General features: G+C 58.3%; 1 protein-coding gene across 1 annotated transcript; it reads right to left on the reverse strand.

The window, feature by feature from the left end:
* Positions 1–4,414: 4,414 nt before the first annotated feature.
* NKX2-5 (NK2 homeobox 5) lies at positions 4,415–6,667 on the reverse strand (the record flags this gene model as incomplete). The annotated part of the gene is made up of 2 exons (XM_080699565.1): positions 4,415–5,058; positions 6,340–6,667. 2 exons carry the CDS (start codon positions 6,665–6,667, stop codon positions 4,415–4,417), a joined length of 972 nt encoding a protein of 323 aa, XP_080555691.1.
* Between the last annotated feature and the right edge of the window lie 3,228 nt (positions 6,668–9,895).

Consider the following 9,895-nt stretch of genomic DNA (forward strand, 5'->3'; position numbering starts at 1 on the left):
CTGTCTCTGGGCTTAAGATGAATTCTTCATCTTTTCTCAGCAGAATTCAGAAGTGTAAAAAAGGTTCACCTGTAAAGGGCTCAGGACAGCACTTGGCAGGGGCAAGGTCGTGAATAATGAGTAAATAAAATTCATCTCGCAGGCTGCTCTTCTCAGGAGTCCAGTAGAGGAGTCAGCAAGGTGTGTGTGTGTGTGGGGGGGGGCTGGTGCCTCTGGACAGGTGCACAGAGCTCGGAATCTTTCTAGAAGGGGTGAAGGCTGGAGGTAGCACTGCAGTAGGGTGTGTTTGTGGAGCTCAGCAGGGCTGGGCTCTGCAGCTTCTCAAGTTCTGAGTCTGTGGGAGGCTGAAATCAGAGGAGGACAGAAGGTTCGAGGCCAGCCTTAGCAGTTTAGCAAGACCCTGTTTCAAAATAAAACATGTTAAAAAGGACTGGGGGTGTAGTTTGGAGGGAGAATTCCCCCTTGGCTCAGTTTTCAGTACCAAACAACAAGAAACCAAAACAAACAAAAACAAAACAAAAAACCTGCGGGCTCTGACACTTCTGTTCAAATACATGTATTTAAAGCCATTGTGGTAGCACACGCCTGTAATCACAGTACTTGGGAGGCTGAGACCGGAAGATTGCAAGTTCAAGGAATGTCTCAGCAAGCAGTGAGACTCTTATCGACCTAGAAGACCCTATTTCAAAATAAAACATAAAATAGGGCTGGGAGTGTAGCTTGGGGGTAGAATGCCCCTCGGTTCAAACCCCCAGCACCACACAAAAACAAAACAAAACAAAACAAACAAAACCCCAGGCATTTAGATACACAATGTGGCCTAAACTTGAGAAGAAATCTAAACAAAATAAGAGGAGGGAACTGTTCTGATTTGGCAAAAGCAGAGTCTATGGATAGGGAATGGAAATGAGAAAAGTGAGAGCCTGGGGGTGCAGGGGCCTGGCCTCCGATCCTGGGATGGGGGTGGGGGGTGGGGGGGTGGGGGGGCTGTCCTGGCAGTTGGAGGGGCGCAGGCTGAGGGCACCAGCCCAACCCAGACCCAGAAGCCTTTAAAAAAAAAAATCACCGTTTATCTCTGATTACTCTGAAGGTTTGCATGAGTTCGTTTGATATTCCCAAAACTTAGTAAAATAAAAACTAGCCCAGATGCCCTCCTCTGACGCCGGGCCGCTGGGGCATCCCGTGCCCGTGCGCTTTACCATCTCTCTTCTCCTTGGTTTCACCTTTTTTCCGTCCTGGCTACATTTTTTTTCAACCTGACCACGTCGCTTATACAATAATGGGAAACCAAAACAATGCCGATTTAATTGGTGAAGGGTGTCACGGACTGGCGTCCTTAGTTTAGGATACTTCTGACCCTTTGCGCCCATTCCTCGGCTCCCCAAACCAGCTGAAAACTGCAGAAAGACAAGAGCTGGGGCATCAGCGCTGACGCCCAGATCCGCAACCTGGGAACTGACACCTGAGATTCTCACCCTGCTGGAGAGAGCCTGGGGTCCCCCTGACGCCACGGCTGGGGCGATCCCTCCTCATCTTTCCTGGACTATCACCCCAAAGCCCTGGGCTGCTACATACACAAGCTCCCTCCGTCCCACCCCTCAGTGCCGCCTGTGCAGTTTCTCACCTCCTCCTGCAGAGGCCCCGTGACCTGGACCACTGCTGCAGTTAAAATTATTTAGTCCCCATCTGCAAATGGGGGTCGGGTGGGTTAAAGACCTCCTGTAGAGATTTGGTGCCCATTGGCTTTCGGAGACCCCATCCTTCCCCAAACCCCAGGCAGCCATGCTGTCCTTTGTGAGCACACGCAGAAAGGCGCATGGAGACCTTAAGGTCACACCGCTGGTCAGAGGATGAAGACAGAGATGACCAAGAGGGAGGTGTCATGGTCAGTGGTTAGCACTTGCTTACCTCGGGAGGCTCTGGGCTCCATCCCAGCACCGACAAAGCATTAAGTGCAAAAAATTTTTTTTGCGGTACTGGGGATGGAACCCAGGGACGTTCTACTTCCCAGCGACACCCCCAGCCCTATTTTTTAGTCTTTTTAAATTTTGAAACAGTCTCACTGAGTTGCAAACTCAGTGCTGTCCTGATGGAATTCCTCTGGCCTCCGCCTCCTGAATGCTGGGAACAAGTGGGCGCCACCAGGCAGGCAGAATTTTTGTTTTTAATGTTGTTAAAGACATATTTAAGTTGAAACAGAAGGCAGAGACCCGCTGGCATCCGTGTCCAGAGGATTGTGGGCAAAGACACTGATTCACCTGTGGGTGAATTCTGGGAACATCCCCTGGGGTTGCTGGCCTGGGCTGGCGGGTGGGAGAGCTTCTCCCTGCCAGCCCCGTGCCCTGAGAACACCTGAGTGAGTTCATCCTCCTTGAGATGGAACTACTGCGCTCCTCACAAGGAGGGCTGGGGGTGAGGGGTGGGTACAGGTCACAGACCAGGAGGCAGAATCCTTGGCTGAGCATGTCTCCCACCAGTGATCCACTAGCCTGGTCTGGATCTTACAGCAGAGATAACTCAGGTCAGGGACCCAGATCCCCACCCAAGCGCAGCCCTTTCTCCTCCCTTCCACAGCCCAGCCCAGAGAGCCCAAAGACTGTGAGCACTGGGGTACCCCTTGCCCTCTGCAGTACACCCTGGGGTGACTGCTGAGAAGTGGTGGCTCTCACTCAAATCTTCCTCACCCTGGTAGGCTGGGGGCAGCACTTCCTCCTGGAGGCTTACAGGCATTGCCAGCCCTGCGAGGCTCCCAGGAAGGTGCTTGGAGGGCTTGGGCTGCTCTTCCAGTGTAAGGGGGCACTTCGACCGACACTAAGCTCCTGGACTCCACCAGCAATATTTTAGCTGTCTGGAGCTCTGGGCCTGCTGTCCCTTGCTGCCAGCCCAGCACTTCCAGGCCAAAATACGAAGGGAGGGGACGTAGACAGTGCGAATGCAAAGCCCCATGCTCGGTCACTTTTGGCAGGTTCAAAGCCAGCCGCGCTGGCTTAAGAGACCCTGTTTCCAAATAAAAAATATATTAAAAATAGGTGTCTGAGAGTGTAGCCTAGAGGTAGAAGGGTTTCCAGGAACCCCAATACCACCAAAATAATAATAATTATTATTAATAATAATAGTAATAATAATAATAAAGAAGTGTTGATGAGTTCCTCCTTTGGACCAGGGGCTGGGGATAGAGGAGCTGGAGTTCAGGTCTGAGCCCCCCAATGCCCCATTCCCTCCAGGCCAGGGCTCAGAGCCAGGTGCTTGAAAAAAATCCTTATTTACATACAAAAACCAGAGGGGCATAGTGGGCATACACCACAACTGGACTTTGCAGCCTCCGGTTTCTTCTCTGTGAGGCAGCAGAACAATAAAATTCATAGGTGGAAATGGCCTTAACTACGGTGAGGTGAGATTAATTAAATGCCAACACATTGGTCAATTTAGGGCTCTGGGTCTTCCCTGACCACTGAATTCTTGTGGTCTGGCCACAAGACCACTGACCACAGGACACCCCCTGGGGCCCATGCCTCTGTGCTCAGCCTCCCTGACAGCTGCTGAGGCCCACCAGGGGACCCCAAGGGTGCTTCCTGCAGGAGAATCCTTTCTCCCAGGAGCAGGTTCAGGGAAGCCTGGCTTTTCCAGCTGTAAGATGGGCTCAGGCGTGCTTTTAAGAAGTTATGATGCTGGGGCCTCTGCTCTTCATTTAATGCCCAACGCCGCACAATGTGGGGCTGGAATTGTGGTCCAAGGAGTCGAGGCTGGGGACCAGACCAGAGGGCCGGGACTCCGCAGCCCCTGAGTTCTAAGAGTACTATTTGCGCGGACACTTCCTTAATCCTCTCCAGGCCTTGGCTGCTAAACTTTGGAGCCGGAACTCTCTTGGGTTATAGGAGAAATCCTAGAAAGCCCAGCCAAGGGCCCTGGCGCGGGCGGTGCGCCGGTGGAAGCCTGGGCCTGGGACGCCCAGCCTCTCCGCTCTCAGAAATGCCCTTTCTGAAGCGCCATCGGAATGAAGCACGCGTGCGGGGTCAGCGCACTCACTTTAATGGCAAGGGGGCTCTCGTTTCGTACAGCAACAGGTAAAAACATAAATACGGGTGGGCGGGCTGCGGCGAGGCAGCGAGGGCCCGGGCGCCCGGCCCAGGCTTGGGGGAGGGCGGCGGGACGTCGGGGCTCTGGGTCCCAGAGGTTGGAGTTCGGCGGTCGGTGCCGCTGGGCGCGCGGGTCCCCGCGGGGGGCGGAGGCCGAGGCTCCAGACCGCGGGGTCACTGGCCGCGGGCTGCTCCGGGGCGGACATTTTTCTTAGGCGGCGCCCGCCCCGGCGAACCTGACGTCGGGGGGCGCGGGGCGGCGGCGGGAGCGCTGCCCGCCCCCCGTCGGTGCCGCCTCTGCGGGCGGGGTCGTCGGGGCGCCCCAGGCGGTCCCTTCCCTACCAGGCTCGGATGCCGTGCAGCGTGGACACGCCCGCGTTGCCCTGCGGAGCCCCGGGGCTCTGCACGGCGTTCAAGTCCCCGACGCCGAAGCCCACGAAGTTGTTGCCGGCGGCGGCGGCGGCGGCGGCGGCGGGGGGCGGCGCGGGCGGCGCGGCGGGGTAGGCGGCGGCGCAGCTGTACCCGGGGCTGCAGCCCGCGCCGCCGTAGCCCGGGTAGGCGGGGTAGGCGTTGTAGCCGTAGGCGTTGAGGCCCACGCCGTAGGCGGGCGCGTAGGGCGCCGAGTCCCCGAGGCACGGCTTGCCGTCGCGCACCAGCACGGGCACGGCGATCCTGCGCGCGGGCGGCGGGGGCGCGGGCAGCCCCACCAGCTCCAGAGTCTGGTCCTGCCGCTGCCGCTTGCACTTGTAGCGTCGGTTCTGGAACCAGATCTTGACCTGCGTGGACGTGAGCTTCAGCACGCTGGCCAGCTGGTCGCGCTCGGGCGCCGACAGGTAGCGCTGCTGCTTGAAGCGCCGCTCGAGCTCGTAGACCTGCGCCTGCGAGAAGAGCACGCGCGGCTTCCTCCGCCGCCGCGCCCGCGGCCGCTCCGCGCCGTCCTCCGGCTTCTCCAGCTCCGCCGCCTTCTGCAGCGCGCACAGCTCTGGGCGGGACAGAGGGCAGAGAGGGCGGTCAGGCGGCCCGGCCACCCCGCCTGCGGCGCCCGGCCCGGCCTCGGGCGGGCGGATCGGGGCCCGCGGGCGGCGCTCACGCCCCTCGACCGGCAGGGGCTGGAAGTCGGGGTCCGGGTCTTGCTCGCGAACGGGAGAAAGCTGCCCTCGGGCAGTTCCCAGCCAGAGCAAGGGGCTTCAGATTTCCAGCGGCCCAGGAAATAAAACTCGGCGGGGCTCTGCCATCGGGCTACTTCGGTTTGAGGAGAGAGGCTGCGGCCGTCACCTGGTCTCAGAATTAAGGAACCAAAGAAACCGGAGAGGCGTCGGTCCGGGGAGCCGGGGCTCCTGCCCGCGCAGCCTGGCCCGCAGCCCGCGCACTCCCGCGGGGTTCGAGTGGGTGGCAAGGAATTCCAAGCGCCCGCAAACGTTCCCGGGGCCTTCTCTCCGTTCCCATCAGTGCTTCCCCGGCTCCAGCGCCCCCTCTCCCCACCGCCGGGCTTTTCGGTTTGGTCTAGACTCCCAGCCGGCCGGGACCCCCGAGCTCGCCCTTTCCCGGGCCGGGCCGGGCTTCCTCCCCGCCCTGGGATGGCGGGTGAGCCGCTCCCGCCGCCTCCCGCAGCCTCCCAGTCCCGCGGGCATTTCCTAACATTTCTAGCCGAGGAACCTCTGCGCCCTGGCCCGTCGGGAAACTATGGGACGAATAAAACTGTCCGTAGTATTCGTAGTATCCCATTTAAAAACCAGGGCCTCGGTTCCCAAACACTGCATTCTCTTTGCACACAGGAGGAACAGCCCGGAGCCCCGGGTCTCGGAGGGCTCCAGAAGGGCCAGGGCTCCGCGGCCACCGCGCTTGGGAGCCTGTGGTCTGCACAGTACTTTGGTTTCTGTTTAGCAGCTCCCTCGGATCCTCAAAAGGACCCATAAATGCAACAGAGATCCGAACCCTCCTGATTCAGATATTACTCCTCGCTCTGCCGCGAGAGAATCGCTTAACTGAGATTCGCGGCAGGGCCGCAGCCGCGGGAGGCTTTGTTAGGCCAAGAAAAATAAAGCTTCCTCGTGCCTGGCTCCCGATGCTCGCAGTTGAGCGTTTCCTCCACGCCGGCCTCTGCACGCGGGGACCCTCGTGTCTCTCGCGCGCCCGGAGCGCCCTGTGACAGCCCGCGGCGGCGCGGGTGACCCTCGGGGCCCGCGCTCCTCGGCCGCCAGCTTTGGGGGTGAAAGCGCCCCGGGAGGGGGAAGGGAAGGGAGGGGCCGGGTGTTCCCCTTACCTTTCTTATCCGCTCGCGGGTCTTTGGCGGGGTCGGGGTCGCCATAGGCACGCGGGTAGAAGGCGGGCGCGGCGGGGAAGGCGGGCGCGCACTTGGGGGGCGAGGGCGCGGCGCCCAGCTCGGCGCGCAGCTCGGGGAGGCCGGGCGCCGCCTCGGGCCCCGCGTAGGCCTCGGGCTTGAAGGCGGCCAGCATGCAGGAGGCGGGCGCCAGGGTGGCCTCCAGGCGCGCCGAGAGCTCCCCGGCCGCCAGGCTCCGCTGCTGCTGCTCCAGGTTCAGGATGTCTTTGACCGAGAACGGCGTGGGCGTGAGCGCGGGGCTGGGGAACATGGTGGCAGCGCCCGCTACAGCGCCAGGTGGGCGGCGGAGAGCGGCGCTGCCCACGGCCCCCGGCAGCCTCCCTGCATGGTGCCCGCCGCCCGCCCGCCCTCCGGCTCAGGATGTGGCCGGGCAGCAGGTAGCGCCGAGCCCCAGGGGTAGGGGAGGCGGGACCGGGCCGAGGAGGGGGATTCAGCCTGCCATTGGGCCAGGGGCCTCGATGACAGGCGCGAAGAGCAGTTTCGTGTCACCTAATATAGACATACAGCTAGAAAAAAAAAATCCTGCTGGGTTCTTTTAAAGGGGCCGCGCCACATTTGGAAGTGTCTCCTGTTGCTCTCGCAGCCCGAGGTCCATCCACCAGAGCCTGGAAAACCCCAGCAAGACCACTCACAGGAAAGGACCCGCCTCTGCTCGGAGTCAGGCCTCCGGGCAGGTTTGGGTGGGTCTGGCATTGGGAGAAAAGCTCCTCGGCACCCAGACTGAATAGACAGAGGAGCAGGGGCTGGGGAGCTGGGGAGAGGAGTTCTTCCCAGACACCTGCAGGTGTGGCTGGCGTCTGCAGCACCGGAGAGACTGGGAGAGTCTGGAGACTTGGGAGGGGTGTTTAGTGTGACCCACAGGGCCTGCCAGGCCCAGGGCTTCCTCCTTCCTCGGGACCCCTGGGGGCTTCTTGGTGAGTCTTCAGGCTGGGTGGTTGTGGGTGGGACCCGCCACCTCAGTAGAGCAAGTTGTACAAACACAACCTCAGGGGCACCATTCATGGAGCCAGGGAAAAGACTCTCCCCTTAATAATGAAAAGAAAAAGGAAAAAAAAAAAATCCAAATCCCAGCTGGTAAGTTCTTCCCAGAGGAGAGCCATCTTTGCAGGGCCCCTGGCCACCAATGCCTGTGTCTCCTTCTCTGGAGCCCACAAATCCTGCCTCTCTTCTTCCACCCCCTCCTTGCCTGGCAGTAAGGGGGGGGGGTTGTATTACATCTGGGCCGTGTTCTGAGGTGAGGCCCTGGCACTGCAGGACCAAGCACAGGGCACCAGGGCAGGGCAGGTTGGTTAGCCATTTTTAGTCTAGGGTCAGTAAAGTAGGGCTTCTGTCGGAGGAATCTCTCAGGATTTCAGGGGACAAGGGAAGTGATCAGATCCCACTCAGGCTTGTACCCCTGGGAGTCCCTGCATCCCCGGGGAGAGCCAGGAACGCTCAGGCCTTCCCGCAACTGCAAGTGCTACTCCGAGTAGCACTTCATTCTGAGGGTTTCATAGTGAACCAGGAAGAGCAGGTAGGGAGGTTCCAGGCTAAGGGCACCCCTCACTGTGGCTGGGTGTGGGGAGGTCATCAGGGAGAAAGCACTGACTGCCATAGCTTGTGCAAGGAAGCCCAGGGACGAGGTAAGGGGGTGTGTGGAGGGCTAGTTGGGAAGCTGAGTTGCATTGGACTAGAAAAAAGATAGTGCGGGGCCAAAGGTTAGTTAAAGACACTCTTCCCGCGAAAGCACAGAGTTTTGAAAACTGTGAAGACCGGGGATAAAATTGTGAGTCCAGAGCATGAATCCTGGGCGCTCATGCTGGAAGGGCAGCGCATGGGTCAGGGTCCTTTCCTACCTCTCAACCAACCCCAACCCCAAGGCCTCCTAAGCCCGGGTGAGGAGGGCCCAGCCCCAGGACACTGGCTCCCAGGGCCCCAGTGCAGCATGGTCTTGCCCTAAGCTTCCTGGCCAGGGGCACAGCCGGGTTCTGGGATAGTTCCCTTGATCTGCCTAGAATGCTTTCCCCCTAAATGTGGTGCTTCGAAGCCTCAGGAACCATTTTCATTCCTCCAGCTCTCCATTCCCCACGAGGATCTGCAGCCTCCCTCACTGCGTGGCCACAGTACAGTTTTTGCTGTAAACCCAGCTCCAGTGACTCCCCTTTGAAGAGCGTTTTTAGGGGGTGGGAGAGGATGCGTATCGCAGAGGCGGTGACGTCTGGCAAACGAGCCACATCCGATTCAATTAAATGTCTTGCTGAAAAGAGCTGGGAGCGAGGGTCCAGGGAGCCCTGTTAAGTGAATCCGCTGACCTGCGGCTTGCGATGACAGTTTGAAAGATTAGTGTGAGCCGACGCCTGAAATATTACCGTTTAATGGGGGACATCGAGGCTGCATCCGGGATCCCTGTTTTAAGTTTTTTTTTTTTTAAGAGATAGTTCTGGAGAAAGAAAAATTAGCATTTCCTTTGCAAATCAAGGCAGCAAAGATTTATCACCTATTTTCGGATATAGGGGTTCCCAGAGTCTACAGATCTCTGGGTCAGGTGTCATAAAAAAGGAAGGAAGGAAACCCCTTCATATTCGGACAAAATCAGCAACTTTTCCACCCCTACACCCTCTGCAAATCTGGTAATAATTTCTCTTGGCTTCAGAAAAGGCCCTGACATTTCGGAAGAGAGGCCATGGGGTAGAACCAGATAAATACTGGGTAAAATAGAAATTGGGGCTACCTGTGATGGTCTCCACGGAGAAAGTTTTGAGAGTAATTTCCAACTTTGCTTTGAAGTTCTCACAGTTTCGGAGCCGGCAGACAATTTTTTTTTCTTTAAATAGAAGTCGCAATGGTTGGGGGTGGGGTGGGAGGAAACTTGATTCTCCAGGCCCAAGCAGGATGCCCCTTTCTTTCCAAGGGCGGCCGGCCGACCTGGCCCCCTCTTAGCTGAGCTCTGACCAGCCTCAGAGAACAAACAAACAGCCCTCCGCCGAGAGAAAGGCAGAGGGGGGGAGATCGAAAAATCTACGCACCGATTTCTTTGCCTTTTAAAGACTTGGTGCTTTAAGATGAGTGAAATTCCAGGGTGGCGCGAGCGCATTCTGCGCAAATAAATTATTATTAATTGAAAAGCACCGGTCCCCCTTTCCTGCCATCAGCCGCAAAAGGTATATATGATTAATTGAAAGATAAGCTGCAACTATCACCGGGAATGTCATTAATGCGCCGGGGAGACGTCCATTGGAGACAGGCGGCGTTATCCGCGGCTTTATCTTCAACAACGCCTCGCTCTCGGCCCGCGCCGGGGAAACAGATGGGGGTTTCTGTCTGGGACGCTCGCCTCGTGTTTATATTTTGGGAAGAATCGCAACTCGTGGGAGTCCCCGGCGGGCCCCCTGATAAATGAACATTAGCACTTTTTCGGACTACTGTATCAACAAAGGGTCTGCGGCCCAGCAATAATTGGCGAGAAAGCAAACAGAGGGCCGAGAGCGCGACTCTGCTC

Source organism: Muscardinus avellanarius, assembly GCF_963383645.1.
Source record: "Muscardinus avellanarius genome assembly, chromosome: 7".
NCBI classification, from domain to species: Eukaryota; Metazoa; Chordata; class Mammalia; order Rodentia; family Gliridae; genus Muscardinus; species Muscardinus avellanarius.